Source organism: Platalea leucorodia (genome assembly GCF_965183815.1).
Source record: "Platalea leucorodia genome assembly, chromosome: 14".
NCBI classification, from domain to species: Eukaryota; Metazoa; Chordata; class Aves; order Pelecaniformes; family Threskiornithidae; genus Platalea; species Platalea leucorodia.
The window spans coordinates 8,364,126-8,390,713 of record NC_138836.1 but is presented as its reverse complement, the minus strand read 5'-3'; the positions used below and the strand labels follow the sequence as shown (position 1 = coordinate 8,390,713).

General features: G+C 39.0%; 1 protein-coding gene across 4 annotated transcripts in view; it reads left to right on the top strand.

The window, feature by feature from the left end:
• The window catches only part of HELZ (helicase with zinc finger), a 98,221-nt gene that overhangs the window by 46,984 nt on the left and 24,649 nt on the right, over positions 1-26,588 (top strand). For 3 of the 4 annotated variants that reach the window (XM_082326852.1, XM_082326854.1, XM_082326855.1), the window contains 8 exons: positions 1,595-1,774; positions 2,307-2,411; positions 9,153-9,331; positions 10,881-10,999; positions 19,475-19,620; positions 22,152-22,299; positions 25,207-25,390; positions 26,351-26,579. In XM_082326852.1, coding sequence (XP_082182978.1) covers positions 1,595-1,774; positions 2,307-2,411; positions 9,153-9,331; positions 10,881-10,999; positions 19,475-19,620; positions 22,152-22,299; positions 25,207-25,390; positions 26,351-26,579 — 1,290 coding nt within the window. The remainder of the gene's footprint in view (positions 1-1,594; positions 1,775-2,306; positions 2,412-9,152; positions 9,332-10,880; positions 11,000-19,474; positions 19,621-22,151; positions 22,300-25,206; positions 25,391-26,350; positions 26,580-26,588) is intronic. The other variant, XM_082326853.1, reaches the window with a different exon arrangement.

Here is a 26,588-nt window from a genome sequence, read left to right as displayed (position 1 = left end):
AGGGCTGCTATGGGGAAAATGAACTTCATCTCAGGCAGACCCAATGCAGACAGCGAGATAACATAAGACAAAAATTACTAGAAAAATGTTAGTTTGTCTTTGGAAGTGTAGGGAGAACAGAGATGATAAAAGGGTGGGAGCAGTGTTCTGGGTGAGGGTGCTGCGTTCAGCAAAGCTTTGACAGTAAAGGCAGAAAAAAGGGAATGCGTTTTGCATAGTTATACTACAAAGCTAATGGAGGTCAGTGACAATCTTTTCACTGACTTAGTTAAGTTTTGAGTGAATCTTACAAGGAAATAGTGTTTAGGAAGAGTTTGGAAGTAAGCAGGGATTTCAGTAAAAAGAAAGTCAAGTAAGTTAGAATTTTGTCTTCTCTGTTTTATGTCAGGAAACTTATATTTGCAGAAATTTACATATTGGTTGTAGTTGGTATTTATTTGTGTAATTGTTATATCCTTTATGTATATAAAAAAATATAATGGTTGTAGTTCAGTTTAAGTCAGTGTAATGAGCATATTTTTTTCCATCTTGTGGCTTCGTTTGCCCTACCTTGAGATTCAGTACTTCTGAGTGACTCAGAACTGTCTGTCCCTCTGTTTTTCTTCTATTTTTGTTTTACATCCCTATTAATTTTCAGTATTTCCTAGAGCCTCCTGCCAGCTTGTTGTTCATAGCTCTCTTAAAAGTTAGGAATTCAGTCAATTCCCTCTTGGTTTTACTCCCTGTTGCTAACTACAACCAAATAGAAACTTTCCCGGTCTGTAAGAAGCATGGTGCTTATACCAAAGCAGATCACATTACTGAAGTATGGCCATATGTGCGGCAGTGACAGGTGGTTTTTACTATGCATGTCTACTTTTAAATCTGTCAGTGGGAATATTAAAAACTGTGTCTACAAATCTTTAACCTCTTATGCGCATTGGAATTTTCTGAAAGCATCTTCCTCTCAGTGCTGGTATCACTAGCTGGTCACAGCAAAAATCCTTTTTTTAGACTGCTTTCCCGTTAGAGGTATGTGCCTTAATGATCTCAAAAAAGAAAAAAAAAGTAAAGAGAAGTTTGTGGTTAATTGGCAGCCGTTTGTTTTTTAACTGTTTTTGAATTTCATCGTAGGTAATTTTTACCAAGCCCTGGGGTTGTATAACTGTTGACTTTTAAAGTTGACAATGTAAATGCTACAGGGAAGAAGCATAACTAATGTTACATTTTGCATAGTAATAGCAGAAAATCATTGTATGTCTACTTGCTTTTGTTATCAGGTGATGGTGCAGCAGATACTCTTTCTAAAATGTGTGCTATGCAGGTTAATTATTGTTAGGTGAGATAATGTAAATTGAGAAGTAGTTAGACTCCTTTTAAAAAAAATCAACTGATTTATTGCAAGTATTAGCAAAGTTTTGTTATTAAAGCATGCGATTGTTTGGCTAGATTTGTTGATTTGTTTCAGCGTGCCTCAGCATGACACGATCAATACAGTAGCATACGGGCTCTCTAATTTCTTTAAAGCTTTTGAAATCTTACCTCATTTCATTTCTGACTGACAGCAGATTGTCACAGCTTCTGTTTTTAAACTCTCTTGCCTCCTTTTGTACAGACAATGGGATGAGCAGTTGGACCCTCGACTAAATGCTAAGCAGAAAGAGGCTGTTCTGGCTATCACTACTCCGCTTTCAATACAACTGCCTCCTGTTCTTATCATCGGTCCCTATGGGACAGGAAAAACGTTCACTCTGGCTCAGGCAGTCAAGCACATACTCCAACAACAGGATACTAGGTGAGATGGGGCACTAAATATAGAGCGATACTTGATTAGCAGAGAAGATATGATTTTTTACTTAAATTCGAGTGACAGGTAGAAATACAGAATTTCCATCCAGCTTAAAAACAAACAAAACCCAAGCCATCCGTCATTGTTTTGAATGATAAAGTAATTTTATAGTCTTAGCGTGTATTTTTCATTTAGAACAAAACTAATTAAAATTGACAATATTGTAGAATGACTGTGATTTGTTCGACATGGAAACTGTTGCAGTATGCTAGATAATAAAAGCTGTTCCTTACTTAAAATGAAGTCTAGATTAATAATCACAAAATAATTATTGAAAAACTGTTTGAACTTTAAATCTTTTCATAACTGAAGGATTTGAGTTAAAGGGCTGAATCATGCAGACTACGGTAGGTTAGTGACTAGTTTCATTAAGACAAATGTGCAGGAAGATGGCCACTGTTTCCTTTTTTTTGTATTCTACTGCTTTGAATTGTTTTCTGTTTCTTCATTGCTTTTTTATTTGCACCATTTATTCCAGCAGGATTCTCATTTGCACCCATTCTAATAGTGCTGCTGATCTCTACATAAAGGATTATTTACATCCATATGTAGAAGCAGGCAATCCCCAGGCAAGACCTCTCAGGTATTTTTTTAAGGCTTATTATGTATCTATAAAATACTATTCTTAAGAAAAGGTGTCTATAAAAAAGGTTAAAGAACTTTTAAAACATAAAAGCATATTGGCGTTACCAGCAGTGCTTTTAAAAATATAGACTAAAAGGAACGTGAAACATTGTCAACATAATTTTGGGTCATTTGTTAAATAAAAATAAAGACATCCTTTTTTAAGCTTTTATTATTCTATTGATAAATGTGTCTTTCCTAATGAGCAAACTTTTGATATGCTCCTCTAAAAGCTACTATGATAAAATAAAATGAACTTTAATTGTATTTTAGTTCCAGAAAATTTTGACTCACACTTAGAATGATAATTTGGAAACTGGGGCTACTCACCTGGCTTTTTGAAGAAAAATTTTGATGTCATAGGAGCTACATATTCAGAGAATCATGTGGAAGTAGTTTGGCCTCTTCTGATAACTCAATTTGAAGTCATTGTATGTGTGGTTAAATGTACTTCCTATGGGTATTTTGGGGAAATTAGTTAAGGGAAAAAAATGAAGAAGAGGTGGAAACTTTAAGAGCAAGGAGGGTGAACTTGCATAGAAAGAGTTAAGCAGGACTGATTTACGGGCAGAAACCCATTCCTGGGAATATTTTGCACAGTAATCACAATATATAATGTATACTGCTAGCTTGGTATATATTTTTTAAATTATGGGCATCGTTTTCTGAATGCCATTGTGCGAGTTTATTATATTACTAAGAAAATGACTCTGTATGTTTACTTGCTAGCTATTAAAAGCCATCCTGGACTGATATTTTGTGCAATGTCAGTAAAGCCAGTGAAGTTATGTGAAAGGGCTAGATTTACAACAGGTGTAAATTCTCTTAGGTTTGCTGGCTTTAGTTGCCATGTGACATTTTACAGACACTGAGGATCTGGCCAAGGAAAGAAGGCAGCTTATTTTTGAAAAGTTACCTTTGATCTGGTTGTATTTTAACACAGATTGTCTTAAGGTGATTTGTAAAGCACTTTGTGATGAAAAGTGTTAGTGTCTTAATTTTGCGGTGGGGGAAAAAAATGTGTCTAATTGATACTTCTGGGAATATTGAAGTGTGATTTAACAGAGCAAGGAGTTAAAGTTAAATAGTGTTATTGTGGTTGCCAGGCTTTTGCTACCTTTTTTAATGTGCTGTATTCAACTCTGTAGTGCAGTCTCAGAAATACTTAAGAAAAAACATACTTAAACAAAAGTGGTATTTTTCTTATGGTTAAAATATATATACGTATTTGCCAAGGAAATTACAGCACATAATGTAAAAGTCACCGAATGTTTGAATTTAAGTGTAATTGTCATATAATTTGTTATGAATCCTTCAGAAAGTGCTGCTGTAGATTGTATGACATTGTTCAAATAGTCATGATACCTCTATGAAAAGTTAATGTCTTAGAAAACGGAGGCACCTCTTTAATTGTGTATATATATTTAGGGATCCACAAGTATGTATGTTTTCAAATAAAAAATATTACCTATAATTGGGAAGCATGTGTTGTTTGAAAGCTAACTACATGTCGACCTCATCTGGCAGGAGTTAACACGTCAGTTTATCTGAATTGAAAGCTAGAGCAATGTGAGATTCCTAGCTTGAAATTAATTATGGATCTGTTATCTTTCTTACTGACTGATGTCACTGTATATTTTCAAATTAAAATCATTGTTAGTTTCAACAGGGTGCTCTGAGCCTCTTGCAAGATTGTAAAGGAAACATCAAGTGAAGTGGAAGCAGTTAGTTATCGAAGCTGGATGTGCAGCTTGCAGAGTTTGTGTTTCCAAATGGCCGAACAGTTTGCTTTAGATTTTTTTTCCTTATTTACTCTACAAGCAATGAGTTGGCTGAATAGTATCCTGGCTAAAAATGTTTCCATAGCTTAGTGGGGAGCACCGTAATATTTATGTTGTTTTTAAAGAAGGAAAGCTTAATTATTCAACATGGACAGAGTACTGTAAATATTTCTGTACATTTCTGTGGGTAAGATGCACACTAAATAAATTATCCTGTCAATGATGTGACATAAAAGTTTGAAGCCTAGAGTTTGGGGTTATTTCTTTAAATATCGTGTTATAAATTCATATTTTTTTCCTAACAGAATAACTTTCTGTGCCCTTTGGAAAATGCAAAGTCAGAATGAACAGTGGGAATTTATGATGAGTCTAAGCTCTGCACCTAAATAAAGTACCAATGAAGCCTGAAGGCCAAATTCTCATAGTCCTGATGCCCATAAACAAATTCATACCCAGACAAAAAAATGCCCCTGGGTTTGGTTAGATGATTCAACTGTATTAGGGGCACATTGCAAAACCTGACTTGTAGTGAAGAAATTTGACATTGAAACAATTTTGTTATACTTATGTAAATTAATGCAGAAGTGTTTCTGAAAGAAAAAAACCCTAACCCTAATGTACAGTTAGAAGGAAAGAGCCTTCGATTAAGTGCTTCTGTTGGGTGCTAAGACGCTTGCTTTTAAGTGTGGAGAAGCAGGCACCTTTAGACAGTGAGTCGGAGCTGTAAGAGGTAGTAATTGGCTCCTAATTTACTCTGTGGATGTGCTTGTCTCTCTCCATCAACTGCTAGAGTCTTCAGGAGGTAGGCTGCTGAGGTAGGCACTCTAGCTAGGTACTTCAGATTATCATCGTCTCCTAAAAACTCCAGTCAAGACCTAGCAAGCAGATAGCAGCAGTTTCTCTGTGTGTTTCTGGGCATACAGTGATTGAGGTATCTACTGTTAATTACTATTATTTTACTTGCGTAGTTCAAGTTTAGTTGTATCCATATGCTGGTTTTGTATGTAATACTAGGGGAAAAGGAAAGAGGTCGATAGTGCTTTTATCTGTATTTTCAATATTTTTATTTATTCGTAAACATGTTATTGCTGACTATCAGTTCAGCAATGTCATAAAATAAGTTGATTCTGTTTAAAATATCTCAGCTGAAACCTCTCTGCTTCATTTTTAAAATATTTTGATCATCACATACATATGTAAGTACTGCATGTAGCCTGAAACCAGGTAGCTTTAGTATGTGGCTACTAGCTTGAGGAGATATCCAGACTATAAAAATTAATCAATCGGAGCAAACCAGAGTTTGAATTAAAAAAACAAACAAACAAACAAAACAAACAAAAACCCAACAGTTTTTAAAGGACCGTTGCCCTTTTTTCCAAATTGCCTAGAGTAAAGTTCTCGTACTGAAAACACTATTAATTTATCTTATCAAATGTTAGTTTGTAAAATAAATGCCTCTTTAGCCAATTACTTTTTTTTCCTTGAAACTCTAGCTTCTATCTTATGCCATCCTCAAGGGAAGATTGATTTAAAAAGTTAACTTGCAGGTTGTAAGACAGGTTTATCACATGTTTTCTGCATCCCGAGGAACATACTTGTTCGTGAAAATGAGCCTCTCTTTGGAGGTGGATCGAAAGAAATAGAAGAGGGAAATCAGGTGCTTTTAAAGTTTTCTTTAGGCTTCTTGGGCCTACTTAGGGTTTTGGTTGTTTTTTTTTTTTTAATGGTCTTTTAACAGAGGCATGAAATGAGACTGCTAGGTTCTTTTTCCTTTAAGCTTCTGTGTTCTTTTTGCTTGAGGGATTTCAGGTGAGAAATAACTGCACAAAATCGGAGGAGCTGGGATTGGAGTTTATCCAAGAAGAGTTCTTTGGAGCACAGCCTGAAGGGAGAATCCTGGCCTTTTTATCAAGAACTGGGAGGAGTTACTGTTTTCTGGTTCAGAATAGGGAAAAGTTTTGAAGAACTTAAATTTAGTCCCCATTCACTCTTGTAAGGAGTCATGAGAAGTAGAAGTCACTTTTGTAGGACAGGAGTGCGAATGAAACTCTGTTTAGCCTCCCTCAGAGGTTCTAACATTTAATAGAAATATTTGGGCAAATTTCTTTTTTGATGTAATGACTGGAAAGTTGATAGGCTTTGGAAAGATTGGTTGGAAACATAGACAGGTTAGCTGACAGTTTGTTCCATTCTTTGGCTCGTTGGCTAGAGGTCCACAGAAATGAAGGCTTTTGTGGTAGGTATCCCGATGCCACATTTAGAAATAAAGGTGGTATGAATTTCCATGCGAAATGCAGATTCTGTGCATGTTAACCCAGCATTAGTAAGTACAGTGGATATATTCAGTGCTTTTGTTTGCAGAAGATTGAGTCCCTACTCTATAATCTGGGGTTTCCATTTCAATGTGGTTCTCTATGTATTTGCTAGTAATTTCACTGCCTGTGGTTTGGGTAGACCGTAGTGTTCAAGGTTTCAATTTCTCCAGAAATGATGTGAGAAAATATACTCTCCCGTGAGCTGTGGCTGGGTTTTGGTTTTGTAGCTGCAGTTTTTGCTCATCTTTGTATCTGTAGCTGCACACTAATAGAATGTGTTGCAGGTGCTAATGAACATTTTGATTAGTAACTGCCTGACTCTGCTGGCATTCAGGTAGCTTGCTTGTGCAGGAATTGAGATTAGAAGGTTAGTCGCTTGTTTAATCAGAAGTTAAGGGTGAAACGTTATGATTTGTGTTAAGCTGGTAAATCCCATTTTTGTAATGGGTTCTCTAACTGTAAGGAAAAAAAACCTAATAATGAAATTACAGGAGATTTTATTAGCCCAAATTGCACCTGAGAAAGAAATCTCTTGTTCGGTGTGGCTTGCTTATATCACGACATTTTCTAAGTAGTCACATCTGTCAGGTGTTTTTATGCCAGTGGTGAATAATAGCTCTGGGATACCTTTTTGATCTCACATCAAAATAAAAGAAATTAATGGGTAAGCAGCAATGCAGTTTGAAATGCTGTCAGCCAATCTGTGAGTCACACATAGTTGAATTTTTGTAATAAAAGACAGTGCATGGTATAATAATGTCTAATAACCATAATATTTTGCATTTCAATAACACCTTTCATCCAAGAATCTCAAAGTGCTTTACAAACATAAACTCACAATAAACTCATTAATCCTCACAGTACTCCTGTGAGATGGTAGGTAAGTATTGCCCTCGGTGAAGATTGGGAAACTGAATCATATAAAAGCTGACTGAATGGCTGGGATAAATAGAGCAGGGGTTATCTTGCTCCTACTACCTTGTTCTAGCTATTAGGCCATGACTTGGTGTTGTTACATTGATGTAATAACAGTTTATCAAATAAAGCTTACCAGTTCGATGGCTGATAAGACATAAATATATTGGGGCGACATTAGAAGATTCATTGTTCCGAGAATGACTTAAGAGTGTATGGCTTGCTCCAGCACTGAACCCAGTCCTAACTGGAGTTACCTTTGGTCACAGAGCATCAATTTTAGTTGGTTGTGTTGTCAAACTAAAAAACCATTCAGAATACTGCAGTGCGTTTGCACCTCTTTGCATTTCATTTTGTGCTTATTGTCCAAAATGGACATTGTATTTTCACACAACAAATCTATTATAATCCTTATAATTGTTTCTCTCGCGTTATATGGAACTGAGCTGTAATTTTCAAATGTGGGTGGACGCATGATATCCGAAGTCCAGCCAGTGCAATCATGTTTTGCACTTAGGTGCATAATTAGACTTTTCCAAATATTTTTATTGCTGATTTGGGATTTGTAATGTGGGCATGGGAGAAATGAATCAGAAGAAAATAAATAATGACTAGATAGACCAAACAGCATTAAATCCCATATTTAGAACTGAGATTAGTTTAAGTCATTTCATCTTAATTTGCTTTGGAAATAAATTAAAATAACTTTAATTCAAAATGAATATTAATATCTGTACAATAGTTTCCTGTGTTCTTAAGGTTCCACTTTAGATTCACAGTTCTTACTTGATACAGATTATATTTTTGAGGAACACTCCATCGAGAAGCCCTTTGACATCTTTATCCAGCTGCTCAGCGGGTGTGGTTTGGTGTATCTCTATATACCTCTGTGGAGTTAGCTCTGCTCTCTTTTCTGGGGCATGCTCTTTGTGGCTTCCCTCTTCCTCTTCCATTTGGCTAGACTGGCCGTAACATTTCATCACTTTTTAAGAAAAATTCATCATTGATCTCATGATATGGTGATTAAAATTATCTTACGTGTCATGGAAAGATATTTGAAGTCCAGTGCTTTGCTGACAATGTCCTGTTATTTTAGACTCTAGCCATCCTTTTTGGCACTATTTTCTCATTCTTTTATACGGTGTATCGTAGTTATGGCCCTGCATGATAAAAAGATGAATATACTTCCTGTTTGGTTCTTAGAAGACATGTAGTCTGTGTGAAAGGAAGTACAGAATTTTATTAATGTCTTTTGAATTTTTTTTTTTTTAAAGTTCCTGTGGCTGCAGTTGATGAAATGTGCAGACCACTGCAGCTCTGGCAGTTCCAAGACTATGGGCTATATTTATATTTCAGCTGAGGAAATATTTCTTTAAAATGAGTTTACTGATAGGTTAAAATGAAATAGATGTTGATGTGAGGGTCGCAGAACTTAAACGTAGGAAGAATTTACAGATTTTTTCATATGTGAATTAATCCTTGGTAACTGTTCATGGATGTAGTATTGCACTGCAGCAAATAATGGAAGGTAAATCCAAGACAGTTTAGCATGTAATTCTGCACAGTTGTGATGTTTTGCTTCCTGAAGATTACTTTTATTTATGAGAAAACAGAATATTAGCATTTGAAATATTAGGCTGTCACTGTGTTCAAACTGTATAGAAAATAAGCCCCCTTTTTCTTTTCTAGGGTATATTTCAGAAATCGCTGGGTAAAGACTGTCCACCCAGTTGTGCATCAGTACTGTTTGATTTCAAGCACACATTCCACCTTTCAGATGCCACAGAAAGAAGACATTCTTAAGCAACGAGTAGTAGTTGTTACTTTAAATACATCACAGTATCTATGTCAACTGGATCTTGAACCAGGTAAGATAATTTCTAAACAAGAAGTGTGCACGCTTTGAGAATTATCTTCCTCTTACTAGTGTCAGTTCCTTACCCAGTTCTTTGAACTGTTAAAAAAATAAAGTAAACAATGATAATCTTAAAATGGTCTTCTCTTTTTTTAATGAATAAATGTTTATTACAAAGGTATAAACTGCTGGCATTCAAATTAACCTTTTGCTTATTTTGTTTTTTCCTTATTAAAAAAAAAAAAAAAAAGTGGTATCTATGATCTGGTGTTTCTGAGATCCAAGAGGGAAAATTCTGTTTGAGATTCTGACTTTGAATGTTATGCTCATTAAGGTCATTACTCAGTGGAGCATGTAAGCATAAATACACACAGAGAGCTTTTTTTTCTTGTTTTGTGAATTGTTTAGCTTTGCAGACAACTCCCACACATACAAACCCATGCTCTGTTAATGTGATACTTCTAGGGTTGTTTTCTAAACTGAAATATATTAGACTGATTTTTTTTTTGAGGCAGAGGCTGCTTAGGGTTTATTGTTTTCTTGATCTCCAAATGAAATCCATCTGCTTTTTGGAGAACGTGGAATTTCTTTACAGAAGTTGTTACGGTTAATTTTTTATGGCTATGTTTAGACACTTGTTGCAATAGAGAAAACTGACATGGAATTTATGGTAAATATTTTCAGGTCTTCAGATGGAAGTAATGGCTTTGTTTGGCCATAAGCTGCGTACAGTCATGCCTTAGTAATGTGTGTGCAGCTGTATGAAGTTACTGTTTTCTGAAGAAAATTGCTACATTTTTATGTATATAACCTTAATTGGATGGTACACGAAGTCCTCTAATACTTTGTTTTAAACCTTAATATATATCAATGTATAAAAACACTTCTATACCTATCCTGAATTTACATTTCATAAAATATAAGTCTACTGTGGCCCAGTTTTTTTTCAAGTGCATGTTATCCAGTGCACACCCCCCACACACCCCGCAGGAAACCTTTTGGTCCAATATTATCATAAGATTGAATTTAAATTTTCCTTCTGTTCCTTCTCCCGCCCCCTGCATTCCTTAAAGCTCATAACTCAGGTGTGTGTGCAATTTTAATGGGAAATTTAATATATAAAATAGTTAATAGGACTCGGGTACATGAGGAAGTCCTTTTCATTCTCGTTGTCCAAAGCTCATCAAGCCTCAGGGCGATGAAAAGATTTTCAGATTTGAGAAACCTACTGAGGGAGGTCCACCAAGAGACATTTCCTCTTGGTATAGGGAGAGCTCAGATAAGGCACTTGTTTAACTTCATGTATATCAGAAGAAAGAGGCAGATCTGTGGGCTACTGCTAATGTCGCTGGCCATCAGTTGACCACTGTTGGTCATTTGATGGGTTTGAAAATTGTTTGTGTGGTTTCTAGTCGTTGCTAGAAATTAATTTGTATAAGCATACTGGGTTTTTCCTAGTTTTGGTTACTATCAGAATACAGAACTTGTAGTACAATTTCTTGTATTGTTATCACTTTGTCATATTTCAAGTTTCATTTATTTGCTGATATCTCTTTTTACAGGTTTTTTTACACACATTCTGTTAGATGAAGCTGCGCAGGCTATGGAGTGCGAAACTATTATGCCTCTAGCATTAGCTAATAAAAACACAAGAATTGTACTGGCTGGAGACCATATGCAGGTAAGAACTATAGAATTTTTCCATGTAAAGTGCGTATATATAATAATTTGTATTTATATATTTAAGGTATTTATCTGCTCCAAATTTCTGTGGTATGTGAATACCTCATAATCTCTAATTTAGACTCACAATATATCTGCTAAGTGAGAATATGCTGTTGTCTCCATTTTAAAGTGAGGGAATTGAGGCACAAAGCATGTGAGTTGTCCAAGGTTACATAGGAAATCTGTGGTAGAACAGACTTGGGCCTGCTCAACCACTGAACTATATGCAAGTAAAATTTCATTTTAAAGAGGGAGATGCATACATTTTACTGGTCATATAATAGATGGGGAAGCCAAGGAAAATTCAAGGGATGAAGGAATGTTATTTGCATAAGATACGGGGATAGTAATTATTACAGTCAAGAGTCGGAGTTCCTCCTACTTTTTATGACTGGTATTCCCTATTGATTTCTGAAAGAATTCAAGAATACGGAGAATGTGTATTATGATTTAGACACTTTTTTTTTTTTTTTTTTTTTTTTAAATTAGAAGCATCATAATCTGGGAAGGATTTGAAGAAGTAAGAAATAGAAAATGGAAACTAGTCAGTGCCTTGATATTACTGCCATGTGCCTAGGAATTGCTTAGTTTAAGGAGTTTAGAAGAGTTTAAAACGCTGATTATGCATGTCATTTTGCAGCCTGTAGGCATGAGAAAGCATGCTTGGAAAAGTCAACCTTACTTGCTTTGTTGATTTAGGCCAGATTTATTTGTTTTTATAGATTTGCTTTTAATTGTCTTGACATTTCACAACAGCAATAGAGTGGATGTTTGCTTTGGTATAGTAATCAACTTAGAGTAGTGTTGCCACCTATGATTTAATACTACTAGATCATTTCAAGTCATGATCGTAGTAATCCCAAGGACTGGGATAGTGCTTTTTAAATACAGATCTTAAAAGTGCTTTTTAAGAGATTGGATTCTTACCACCTCAGGCTGGATCATGTCAGCTCAGCTGGATGGCTGGAGTCTGGACTTGGCCTGTGTGTCTTAGCCTACGTGCATAAAGAACTGTTCTATAGCTCAGGTTCTCACAAAAGCTAATCTATGAGGTATCCAGTATTTAAATTTCTCAAACTAGTATTTATCTGAAGTGAAACTCAAACTCAGAATCTGAATCACATGTATTCAGAATGACAAAAGAGATTGGCTTAATTTCTACATTTTAAAATTTTATTTAAAAAATAGTTTTTTGTCATCTTTGGTTCTGTTTTTCCTACTGTAATAGATGATGGTTTTATTGTTAAACAAGCCCGGTAGTAGTTTAGTGTAATAGTGTCCTGGTTTTGGCTGGGATAGAGTTAGTTTTCTTCTAGTAGCTGGTATAGTGCTGTGTTTTGGATTTAGTATGAGAATAATGTTGATAACACACTGATGTTTTAGTTGTTGCTCAGTAGTGCTTACACCAGGCAAGGACTTTTCAGCTTCCCGTGCTCTGCCCGGTGCACGAGAGGCTGGGAGGGGGCACAGCCAGGACAGCTGGCCCCAACTGGCCCAAGGGCTACTCCGTACCGTATGGCGTCATGCTCAGCCTATAAACTGGGGGAGTTGGCTGGGAGGGAGGGACCGCTGCTCGGGGACGGGCTGGGCATTGGTTGGTGGGTGGTGAGCAATTGCGTTGTGCATAATTTGCTTTGTATATTACTATTATTATTATTATTATTACTACTACTACTACTGCTACTGTTTTACTTTATTTCAATTATTAAACTGTTCTTATCTCAACCCATGAGTTTTTCCTCACTTTTACTCTTGCAATTGTCTCCCCCATCCCACTGGGGAGAGGGGAGTGAGCGAGTGACTGGGTGGTGCTTGGTTGCCGGCTGGGGTTAAACCACGACAGTTGGTTTTGGTGCCCACCATGGGGCACAAAGGGTTTGAGATAATAGCAGATTAACCAGAGTATATTAAGGAATTTATATCTTAACAGTTTTTGGTCACAATATTGATTCCTCTGTTCTTGATATTAGTTTATCTGATCTGCACCACGCTCTTGTTTTTGCTGTACACGTTAAAAGATTGGTGGTGTTTTTTGCAGTTTGCTGTGCTCTGCAGTGATTAGTGCTGTTTTGTCTGGGAGATTTGTTTTGAAAACAATGACCTTGAGCTTTATCTGGTATTTGGGTTTTTTACTGAAGCCATTACTGTACTTCGGGTACCATCTCGTGGAGACAACTAGCAATTATACTGCTTCCTCTGAGAGGTTTTTCATGGAGGAAATACAGAATGGCACCTTTGCTGCCACCTTCTACGGTTTCCTCCTTCATTACAACAACTTTTCAGTATCCTGAACATCCTTGGGTAGTTAAGATGTATCTATTGGTAGTTCTTGGGAATATTGTTTCAGTTTTGTCTAAGGTTAATAAGCAGTTTAAGAATATCATCCAGAGATCTGCCCCAGGGCTGGATAGTTATGAGTGGTAGGGTGTGTGGGAGAGCATGGGCAAATACCTCGGACAGGGAGCCCCACCAGTATTTTGGAACTTCACCCCTGAACAAGTGCAGAATCCTGAAAAATTAGTAGAATATTTGGAAAAAGTATGCTGTCACCCTGGCAATTCTAGGAAGACACAAATCACTGCAGTGTGCTGGGGCCTGGCCCATGCCTACCGAGCCCTGTTCAGCACTGTTCAGTAGCCTCAAGGGGAAGGAAGAGAAAGTCTCTGGATCTGATGACAAAACAACAGGCGCTGTGGCTACGCCAGCCCTGGCGACAGGTACTGCAGCTGACCCAGAGAACCAACCCGTACCGGTATCAGTCGCCCCTATACACAAGAAAATCAGCTTGTTTAGTAAGGGGTGAAGATGAACCAGGGCCATCATGAGAATAGGAGGAGGAAGAGACAGAACCCATAAATGAGATGGTAACCACCCGATCCCTGTCCCTGAGTGAGCTGAGATATGCGAAAAGATTTCATTCATCATCCAGGCGAGCACATTGTCATTTCCTTGCTCCGATGCTGGGATAACGGGGCCAGTAGCCTGGAATTAGAGGGTAGGGAAGCCAAGCAGCTGGGATCCCTTTTCAGGGAAGGGGGCATTGACAAAGCGATTGGAAAAGGGGCACAAGCCCTCAGCCTCTGGAGGCGACTCCTGTCAGGCATGAAGGAAAGGTATCCCTTCAAGGAAGACGTTATATGTCACCCAGGCAAGTGGACCACCATGGAGAGAGGTATCCAGTACCTGAGGGAATTAGCCACACTGGAGGTGATTTATAATGACCTGGACAACGAGCAGTTACCCAAAGATCCAGATGAAGTCAGGTGCACGTGACCCATGTGGTGGAAGTTTGTGCAGGGCGCACCATCGTCGCGTGGAAACTCCTTGGCAGTAGTGACATGGAAAGATGGAGAGGAACAGACAGTGGATGAATTGGCTGGCCAGCTCCAGCAATATGAAGAAAGTCTCTCTTCCTCCCTGCGGGCCTGTGTCTCGGCTGTGGAGAAGCTGCTGGATATGCTAGCTGAGAAACTGTCCTGGGAGTTCCAACAATTCAAAGAGGATATGTCCTGCTCCCCACCTGCACGAACCAGTGTCTCAGCTATTAGGAGTAAGTGCTCCTCAGAGAGAGGATATAGTGCACACACACCACAGGCCACCCTGTGGTTTTACCTGCGTGACCATGGAGAGGACATGAGGAAGTGGGATGGAAAATCTACCTCGACCCTAGAGGCACGGGTATGTGAGTTGCAAGGAAAAACAGTCACAAAAGGCTGTTCTTCCAGGAAAATTGCTGCTCCAGTTTCCAGCGAGCAGTTCCCTAGACAGAGTAGAAGGGCTGATTTTGCTTCCGATCATAATAAAGGGACTTTTGATTCACATTTACAAGAAGTGAGTAACAAATGCTATGTCCAGGACTAGAGGGGCCCTGCCTTCAGCCAGGTAGAGGAAAGGGACAACCGGGTTTACTGGACTGTGTGGATTTGGTGGCCTGGCACATCAAACCCACAGGAATATAAGGCTCTAGTGGACACCGGGGCACAGTGTACCCTCACGCCATCAAGCTGTAAAGGGGCAGAACCCATCTGTATTTGATGAGGGATCCCAACAGCTGACCGTATAGGAGGCTGAAGTGAGCCTAACCGGGAGTGAGTGGCAAAAGCATCCCATTGTGACTGGCCCAGAGGCCCCATGCATCCTTGGCATAGACTACTTCAGGAGAGGGTATTTCAAGGGTACTGGTGGGCTTTTGGTACAGCTGCCTTGGAGACGGAGGAAATTAAACAGCTGTCCACCCTGCCTGTCTCTCGAAGGACCCTTCTGTTGTGGGGTTGCTGAAAGTCGAAGAACAACAGGTACCAATTGCTACCACGACGGTGCACCGGCGGCAATATCGCACCGACTGAGACTCCCTGATTCCCATCTGATTCGTTGACTGGAGAGCCAAGGAGTGATCAGCAAGACTCGCTCACCCTTTAGCAGTCCCATATGACCAGTTCAAAAGTCTAATGGAGAGTGGAGACTATACAGTAGACTATCGGGGCCTGAGCAAAGTCACGCCGCCACTGAGCGCTGCCGTGTCGGACATGCTAGAACTTCAATACGAACTGGAATCAAAAGCAGCCAAGTGGTGTGCCACAGTTGACATGGCTAATGCATTTTTCTCAATCCCTTTGGCAGCAGAGTGCAGGCCACAGTTTGCTTTCACTTGGAGGGGTGTTCGGCACACCTGGAATCGGCTGCCCCAGGGGTGGAAACACAGCCCCACCATTTGCCATGGACTGATCCAGACTGCACTGGAACAGGGTGAAGCTCCAGAACACCTGCAATACATTGATGATATCATCGTGTGGGGTAACACAGCAGAAGTTTTTGAGAAAGGGAAGAAAATAGTCCAAATCCTTCTGGAGGCTGATTTTGCTATAAAACAAAGTAAAGTCAAGGGACCTGCACAGGACACCCAGTTTTTAGGAATAAAACGGCAAGATGGACGTTGTCAGATCCCAATGGATGTGATAAACAAAATAACATCCATGTCTCTACCAACTAACAAAAAAGAAACACAAGCTTTCTTGGGTGTTGCGGGTTTTTAGAGAATGCATATTCCAAATTACAGTCTGATTGTAAGCCCTCTCTGTCAAGTGACCCAGAAGAAGAACAATTTCAAATGGAGCCCTGAGCAATGACAAGCCTTTGAACAAATTAAACGGGAGATAGTTCATGCAGTAGCCCTTGGGCCAGTCTGGGCAGGGCAAGATGTAAAAAATGTGCTTTACACCGCAGCCGGGGAGAACGGCCCTACCTGGAGCCTTTGGCAGAAAGCACCGGGGGAGACTCGAGGTCAACCCCTAGGATTTTGGAACTGGGTGTACAGAGGATCTGAGGCTGGCTATACTCCAACTGAAAAAGAGATATTGGCAGCATATGAAGGGATTCAAGCTGGTTTGGAAGTGATTGGTACCTCCTGGCACCCCGACTGCCGTGCTGGGCTGGGTATTCAAAGGGAGGATCCCCCGTACACATCATGCAACTGATGCTACGGGGAGTAAGTGGGTCGCACTGATCATGCAACAGGCTCGAACAGGAAACCCCAGTCGCCCAGGAATCGTGGAAGTGATCACGGACTGGCCAGAAGGCAAAGATTTCAGAATGTCGCCAGAGGAGGAGGTGATGCGTGCTGAAGAGGCCCCACTGTATAATAAACTGCCAGAAAACAAGAAGCAATATGCCCTGTTCACTGATGGGTCCTGCCATCTTGTGGGGAAGCATCACAGGTGGAAGGCTGCTGTATGGAGTCCTATATGACAAGTTGCAGAAACTGCTGAAGGAGAAGGTGAATCGAGTCGGTTTGCAGAGGTGAAAGCCATCCAGCTGGCTTTAGATATTGCTGAACGAGAAGTGGGCAGTACTTGATGGCTATACTGACTCATGGATGGTGGCAAATGCCTTATGGGGGTGGTTACAGCAATGCAAGCAGAGCAGCTAGCAGCACAGAGGCAAACCTATCTGGGCTGCCACATTGTGGCAAGGTATTGCTGCCTGGGTAGAGACCCTGGTTGTAAAAGCATGTCACATAGATGCTCATGTACCCAAGAGTCAGGCCACTGAAGAACATCAAAACAACCAGCATGTGGATCAGGCTGCTAAGATTGAAGTGGCTCAGGTTGATCTGGACTGGCAACATAAAGGTGAATTATTTCTAGCTTGGTGGGCCCATGACACCTCAGGCCATCAAGGAAGAGATGCAACATATAGATGAGCTCGTGATCAAGGGGTGGATTTGACCATGGACACTATTGCACAGGTTATCCATGAATGCGAACCATGTGCTGCAATCAAGCAAGCCAAGCAGTTAAAGCTTCTCTGATATGGAGGACGATGGCTGAAATATAAATATGGGGAGGCCTGGCAGATTGATTATATCACACTCCCACAAACCCACCAAGGCAGGCACTATGTGCTTATAATGGTGGAAGCAACTACCAGATGGCTGGAAACACATCCCGTGCCCCACGCCCCTGCCCAGAACACTATCCTGGGCCTTGAAAAGCAAGGCCTATGGCGACGTTGCACCCCAGAAAGAATTGAGTCAGACAATGGGACTCATTTCCGAAACAACCTCACAGACACCTGGGCCAAAGAGCATGGCGTTGAATGGATATATCACATCCCCTATCACGCACCAGCCTCCGGGAAAATCAAACGATACAATGGACTGTTAAAGACTACACTGAGAGCAGTGGGTGGTGGGACATTCAAACACTGGGATACACATTTAGCAAAGGCCACCTGGTTAGTCAGCACTAGGGGATCTGTCAATCGAGCTGGCCCTGCCCAATCAAAACTTCCACACACTGTACAGGGAGATGAAGTCCCTGTAGCGCACATAAAAAATATGCTGGGGAAGACAGTCTGGGCTATTCCTGCCTTGGGCAAGGGCAAACCCATCTGTGGAATTGCTTTTGCTCAAGGACCTGGGTGCACTTAGTGGGTGATGCGAAAGGATGGGCAAGTCCCATGTGTACCTCAAGGGGATTTGATTTTGGGTGAAAATAGCCAATGAACCGAATTGTGTGATGTTAATTGCTACATAACGCTGTATGTCAGCATTTCTATGGTTGCTATGTGCCATATCAACAGTATTACAGTAAGAATCACCCAGATTAATGAAGAATAAACTTTGAAACTGAGCATGAAACTGGCTTCAGCATGCACCAATCCAACACCACACACCGTCTCTCCTGCCCTGAAAGACTGTTACGACAGATGGAGCCCAAAGTCATGGACTAAATGAACTCAACAAACGTTTTAGAGGGATGTCCCGTAGACTAAGGGAATGATATCTGTGTGTATATATATAAAGACTGGAAAAGTGGTGGTGATTAATTGGAAAGTGTAAGACCTGGGCATGACGTAGATGGTATAGAATAAGGGGACTGTCCTGGTTTTGGCTAGGGTAGAGTTAATTTTCTTCCTAGTAGCTGGTATAGTGCTGTGTTTTGGATTTAGTATGAGAATAATGTTGATAACACACTGATGTTTTAGTCGTTGCTCAGTAGTGCTTACACCAGGCAAGGACTTTTCAGCTTCCCATGCTCTGCCCGGTGCACGAGAGGCTGGGAGGGGGCACAGCCAGGACAGCTGGCCCCAACTGGCCCAAGGGCTACTCCGTACCGTATGGCGTCATGCTCAGCATATAAACTGGGGGGAGTTGGCTGGGAGGGAGGGACCGCTGCTCGGGGACAGGCTGGGTGTCAGTCGGTGGGTGGTGAGAAATTGCATTGTGCATCACTTGCTTTGTATATTACATATTGTTACTACTATTTTACTTTATTTCAATTATTAAACTGTTCTTATCTCAACCCATGAGTTTTTCCTCACTTTTACTCTTGCAATTGTCTCCCCCATCCCACTGGGGAGAGGGGAGTGAGCGAGCGGCTGGGTGGTGCTTGGTTGTTGGCTGGGGTTAAACCATGACAAATTGTAACTAGGCTGCTTAGGTTTTAGTTTTTCCAACAACTTTCTATTTAACTTTTTAAAATTGTGTTACAAATGTCTGTATTTTTCTGATCTGTACTATTTGTGGTAGGAACCTAACTGTAAAGTGCTTGTCCAACTAATTGTGTAATGGCATTGAAAACACAGTTTTGGTTTGATTTTGTTTTGTTTTTTTGTCAAACAGCTCTCTGCTTTGAGTTATTCATCTGTGCAAGCCACAAAGAGAAAACTTATATCTAAGGGTTCTTCTCTCCTCTTTACATAGTTATTGAATGCTTTATTGTTCCTTTAAGAGCACGCTGATCTTTTGTTGCTTTTACAGTAGGGATGGGCATTTCTATGGAATAGCCATGGTACATGTCTTCCACCTATGAATGTACAGTAAAAGTAAGGTTTCATTTTTGTTTTGATGCAAAATACGTATGTTGGGAGCATGAAATTCCAAGTTCACGTATTTAGTTACATTTTCTTTGTATGTGTGTGTCTATTACAGCTCAGTCCTTTTGTCTACAGTGAATTTGCCAGGGAAAGAAACCTTCATGTTTCATTGCTTGATCGGCTCTATGAGCACTACCCTGCAGAATTTCCATGCAGGATCTTGCTGTGTGAGAACTATCGCTCCCATGAAGCTATCATCAAGTAGGTGTGAACTTTTTCACTGTATCATGCTTTTCTTTGACTGGTGTGAGTGAACAAAACGACTCTGAGCCGAGCACAACTGAATGAAGAGAGAAGCATTACATGTTTCTGTAATTAAATCTTAGTTGTTTCAAAGTTAATTGGTAGAATAATTCTTTGTTACTAGGTTGAACTTCAGTCTCCTAGAACAGACACCAGGGGTTCAGTTAGTTGTGTTGCAGACCCCTCATTCAGGTGGGGATGCTTTGGCTGCAAGACTGGCACACTGAGCAAAAGAAGAGCTAACTTTCCCTTTTTAATTGTTATGCCATATATTATACAGGGTCTGTGTTTCGTTGAACTGTTTCACAATGTTAGAATTACTGGGGTGCATTATCTTGGAACGGTAAGTTATGTACAATGTAAGGAATGTATGGATATACAGCGATGTACGGAAAAAAATAGGTCACATTTTGGGCATGTTTCTTCCCTGTTGTCTTTTTTTATTACTTCTTTCAAGACACATTAATCAGTGGGTTAGCATTTTTATGCTATGATAAACTAATGGCTGCTAGAGTAATGAGCTCATCCATGAGCTGTGCTAGAAAAAATAAGTGCAATCATGGGGAAAAATGCTAAAGTTGAAATCCTGGCTCAAATATGTACTGAGGAATATTATGTTGGTATCCAGTCATACTAATTAGGTTATCACTGTGTTCAAAGCAAAAGCAGAAGTATTTAAGTACTCTCGGGAATCAAGAGCGAGAATGTAACATATTTTGTTACACAGCTTGATCTGTCTTCATTTTATGGACTTTGTCATTATAGACTGAGTGATGCTCAATTTCTTATGCATTTCTTGAAACTGTAAGTTTGAAATGAGAGGGAATCTGAAAAGGAAGGGATCGTTTCAGCTTTTGATTAGAGATCACTTCCATGAAAATTTGCCTCAGAAAGATCATGAAAATTCACTTTAGCAGTTGGAGTTCAGACAGTGGGTTCCTAGAAGGAGCCACTGTGTTGAACACTGAGGTGGACTGCAGAAGTACCCCTGGGGCTAGTCGGCTGTCTAGTGAAAGTCCAGTGGGCCTAATTCCACTAGAAAGTATTGCTGTGTGAAGCGAAACCTGCTAAATACTCTGATGGTGGTCCATTTAGGAGATTGTCTCAAGTCTACTTTTTTTATAATGTGGAATTTCCCCTGACAAATGGGACCATGGCACTTAAGACAGAAGTAAGTGTAGGAAGATGGTTTATGGTGGGCTCATTAATCATACCTACCTAACTGAAGTAAAGAGACCAAAAGAAATTAAGGAAAGAACAAGCCATTAGTTCAGCCTGACTTTGGAGCTGTAATTGGAAAAAACAGTCCTTGTAGAAAGGGTGTTTTATTGTTTAATGAGAACTTATTACTACGAATTAATTTGCAGAAGAAATTTAGTTTTGCTCATCGGCAGCAGTGAACTGCTGCAACTCAATCCACAGAAGAGTTGCATATTCTTCAGGATTGCCCAGTGTAAGGCAGTTCTGGTTAGCAGTGGCCAGCAGTTGTTCGATGATGATTTGGTAGCAGCCTAGTTTCTTTAGCTTGTCTGTGACCAGTTATTTACATCTTAAGCTGCGATATTTGGAAGCCTGGAAGAACTTGGTGGGCCCACTGACTGTACGGTCTTCTGCTTTTGTTGTCTTCACGTCAGGCTGCGTTCATGTTACTGCATCCACAGAGCTATGTCCGAAGATCGTTAAAGTTGGAGGTTGAGCATTCAAAAGTTAGATTATACCAGAATTCACTGATTAATGAAAGCCAGTACCCTAGTTTAGCTCTTCTGTGCATGCAATAGTATACAGTACTACCGGTAGTAATCTGCAGTCTCTTCTTGCTGGCTTTTTGTCTTGTTCCGTTCAATTTGCCTTCTTCCCTCCTGCTTTTCACCATGAAAGTAGTTCTTGCCTCATTTCTTTTTCAGTCAGCCAGCTTCTGTAATGCCTGCTGCCAGCAGAGGAAGTATGTTCTGGTTGTGGTTCTGATGACTAGCAACACAGATTGGTCTGGAGTAGAAGTCACAGAGGAAAAGCTTGCTTGAAAGTGGAACGCTTGGCCTGCATTGTGCTCAGCATGCATGAAATCTTTAGTAAATTTATCTTCCAAGTTCAACAACTCTTAACTGCTGTAAGCAGGCTCATTGTCCAGCCAGCCTGGGGAATAACCGGTCCCAGACAGCAAGCGTTCCTTTTGCCCGGTTTCAAGCCACCAGAACTTCGGAGTGAAACATTAGTGAGAATGTTAATAACTTTGTCGAGCTTTAGATTGGAAGAAAATACTGCCTTCGTAGAAGAAGTGTTGGAAAAGCATGGGTTTAGTGCCTTCTGCTCCATCTGTAGTAGGAAATATCAGTTCAGAGAAATCACTTGAAGATCCCGAATAGTAATCAGTGGTTCTGTTTTCCTTATGAAGTAGTTTGTGATTGCATATTTTATCAGTGAGATTTGCATATTTTATCAGTGAGCTCATATGTAGACTCCACATTTTATTCTGTTTTGCCTTGTTACAGTTATACATCTGAACTTTTCTATGAAGGCAAATTGATGGCAAGTGGAAAGCAGCCAGCACACAAAGATTTCTACCCTTTAACTTTCTTCACAGCACGTGGAGAAGATGTGCAAGAAAAAAATAGTACAGCTTTTTACAATAATGCAGAGGTAACTCTTCTTTGGCTTTATTCTTGATTGTTTTCTTAAAGCTCCCCTCCCCCAGAATTTATTGGTTTATGCTCAGCGTAGGTGGAAGACATAAATTGTCCTCTGCTAGAAGAGGGGAACATGGAGTTTGCTAAACATGAAGTAGCGAACATTGCAATTGTAGTAAACATTTCCACTAATTTATCTTCTTTTTTTCTTTGCAAATTGCAAGCTGCATGTAGTTCTCTCAGGCTCATTCTTCAGGATGCCTTTCCTGATAATTTTTGTGACATATTCTGATGGATGTATCTTAGCAACTGAGAGTAACTGCAGTTTTACTTCAAACTTAGATTTCTTTGACTGTTGTAGAAATGTTCCCACTCAGATAAGAGTCCTCTAGAGTAACATTTCATAATTGCTTTAATATGTTTAGGATCGGTGTCTAACTGATCATGTGCAGTTGAGATTTTTTTCAGTGAGAACTTATTCTCAGTATGTTTGTTTCACATAGATTTATTGTAGTCTTCAAAAATTACTTTCATTCTCATTCCTTCCTTTGAATTAAAAAAACCCAAAACCCATAAAAGCAAACAAAAAAACAAATACCACCCCTTTCCCCCCCGACTTGGTAATACTTTTCGTGGTGGAAGATGCCTTTTTCCAGTCACCTCAAGTTAGGGAGGGGTTGACCCAACTCCTTTTTTTCCCCACCAAAAAGATGTCGTAAGAAATGTCCTTGACATTTAAAGAAAACCAAAGAAATATCACTAATTTTCTTAAACTTAGGAGGAATTTTAACTGAAGTTAGGTTGCAGTTTAGCCGCGGTGTTTGTTATGAAGCACTGCAGAGCTGTCTGTGTTTCCCCTTGTTGATCATGGTCCATTTCATCTGATGCACAATTTCCAACCTTTTTGTTGTTATTACGCTGCACTCGTTATGCATTCTTTGATGTGTTAAAATACCTACTTAAATAAGAAACTCCAATGACTTCTGGACACATGACTGAAAAAAACTGAAGGCACCTGACTACTTTCATTAATCTACTTGGATTGCTTTGCCATTTAAAAAAAAGTTGTAAAAAAGCTAAAAATATCTTCAGTGGCCAAGTAACTGTCTGAAAATTGTGAGTCATTAATAGCTACAGGCAGAAATGAAGGACAACAGCTGCTTAAACACCAACGTGAAAAACTGAAATTCAGATGATGAGGGAGACTTCTTCTGTTTGACCCTTAATGGACATTTGCATTGGGGCACCTTGTGGTTCGTCGGTGCCTATATTAAGTATTAATCAGGAAAATATACATTCCCTTTTTGGTCTTAATTCTAAAATTTCCCTACATGGTGTTAATTCTAACTATGTATCCAAAAGCTATATGCTTTCAGAAAAGCTTGCCAAAATACCTGCAAAAGATCGTTATATTTGTGCTACATTTTTTTATAGATATCAAAGTTTGTTCTAATATCCTTTGTCAGTAGAACTAGCTTTTAAGTACAAGAATTTATGTTGCAAAAAGTTATATTCAGGACTTGCTCAAAAACAGCCACATATTTTCACTGCCCTCTGAAAATCCGAAATTATAAAAAATAAACTATTTGTGGCTTTTTAAGGATTAACAGATTTTTTTTTTTGCTTTATTAGTTTCCTCCTGATTTTTTTTAATTCCTGAATTTTTCAATAAACTGTTCCAGTTTAGATTAATTTTTAAAAAAATATATACTTAAATGTGAATGTGTGTCATATAATCAGATCTTAGATGCTAAGAAGTCAGCATGAAGCAAGAGATTTTTAGCAGTTAGGAACTACTATGCTTTATATTATCCTACATACCCATTGTGATTTGTGTCGCTTTCCATGTTCCTGAAATGTCCATGAAAGTCCCTAGAATTCCCTCTCACCAATTTGAAGAAGAGATAATATAAAAGCTAGGAGCATTTATTTTTAGCGCCCCCTTCCCCCAGCCAAAGATAACTAGATGAATAGGGAAGAGAAGAAAGTTAAGAATACTTGAGGTTCTTGTAGGAAAGACTATCTGCCTAGCTTCCCTTAAGAGCCTGAGCTTGCATTTGTGATGCTATAGGAAAACTGCATTCATCAATTAGCATGCTTTAAATAGCTGGATAAATATTTATTGAATGACATATTGACATTTATTAAATGACATATTGAATGTAAATGTTAAAAAACCCAAGCAAACCCACAAACCTTCCATGAAGTTACTCAGAAATCCCTTCTATAGGGCAGTGTCTCTAGTCAGTGTGTTGAAACGGAAGCTGCTGTGTCTGGCTCTTTCTGGCAGGAGGTCGCTTTAAGCCTGTCTCATCACAGGGGAGGTTTTCAGTTTTTATTACTCATTAGTCTTTTCAGGTAGCACACTTAATGGTATTTCATAGAGATGAACTAGCAGTTGATGAATAATCTGGAACTCCTGATGGTGTCCTTTGGAATGTGAAGTGATTGTGCTCTGGTATACATACTCTCTTTCTAGAGTTATCAAACTCTAATATTACATATATAAAATCCAGAATAAAAATAAAATAATCCCTATTTAGGCAGTATATTTACTTACGGAAATTAGATGAAGTATGATAAGAAAGGTCCTACTGCACTTGACATTTTTGTAAGAACACAAGCATGAAAATTAAGGTTATTAATATGATTTCCCAGCTTGTACTTCAAAGGTGACACTTTTGTGGGCAAACTTTTATGTCAAGATTAAAAAAAGGTACTGTATAGTAAATACATTGTTTTAATACATGATATTTTAGAGTATCACTATAGAATGCAATAGTATTATTGCTTGTTCAGTAAGGCTATGTAATACTGTGTCATGTAAATGTTTTAGAGCTTTAGAATTCAAATTCTCTTTCCATATCAAAGAATGATCGTCAATGGAGCATACTTTTAAGAATTCTGACTTTCTTTTAAGGTGTTTGAAGTAGTAGAGCGTGTGGAAGAATTAAGAAGAAAATGGCCTGTTGCCTGGGGCAAGTTGGATGACGGCAGTATAGGTGTCGTAACACCTTATGCTGATCAAGTGTTCAGAATTCGGGCTGAACTTCGGAAAAAAAGACTGTCTGATGTCAGTGTTGAGAGAGTGCTAAATGTTCAGGGTAAGTAATAGTTATATGTCTCAAAGATATGCTAAGGAAGTGAAAAATGTGACTGGTGAAGTTAAGTAAGACTTACTAAAATAATCTTAAAATGATCAGAACAAAAGGAGAGCTGTGATGTAGCCCGTAAAAACTGATGTGTCAAAATGGAACGGGCAAGTATGCTGATTAGATGTTGTTCCAACATTGAATACCAAAGCAATACACTCATGGATGTGAGATTTATCTTTTTTCAAAATTAAGTGCAAGCTTACTTAAGTAAATCGATTGAGTGAAAAATGTGAAAACTGATGGATTTTTATTGTAAGGGGAAAAACAGAGTTCCAAATAAAAATGTAATGACGCTTTAGCCTCAAAATGTTTTACTCATTTTTTGCGTTTGGGGAATAGACTGTAAAATGGGGTCCACAAATGTAGGTATTTGTTCCTGGAATGACACTGATAACAAGAATTTTGTGTAGGCAGAGCCTGTTGCTAGGCTGCACTTTTAGTCAGTAATAAACAAAGGAAGATGATAACATAACTGAGTGACAGTGAGTAGTGTGTTCTGTTTCTGCATGGTAGGTATTCGTATATTTGAGAAATTTTTAAATATGAAACAAGAATGTCCAGAACTTTTGTTTTAAGATAGAATAAATAAATCCAAAATTTGTTATTGGCTGATTGGCCACGTTGTAAAGATAATTAGCATTTCAGAAAGTTCTGGAGTGATTAATATCAAGATGAAAAATAAGTTTTTTAGAGAGGAAATATTCTCGTAATAGAATATGCTATTTATAGTGCATCTTTTAAAATTTTTAAATCTTATTATTCTTGCATAAAGCTCTTCATGTGAAGGTATCTATCAGTTCTTCAGAATATCTAGGTGTGAAATCTGGCTGGCAAGTGCAGTGGTCTGATTGTGTTACTAGCAGAGATAACTACAATTGTCTCAGACATTTGGTTTTTGTTTCCTTTTAGGAAAACAGTTCAGAGTTTTGTTTCTCAGCACAGTACGAACACGGCATACCTGCAAACATAAGCAAACTCCAATTAAAAGGAAAGAGCAGTTACTGGAGGATTCAACAGAAGACTTGGATTATGGTTTTCTGTCTAATTATAAACTTCTCAACACTGCCATTACAAGAGCACAATCCTTGGTAGCTGTGGTGGGAGATCCTATTGCTTTATGTTCCATTGGAAGATGCAGGTACTTTAT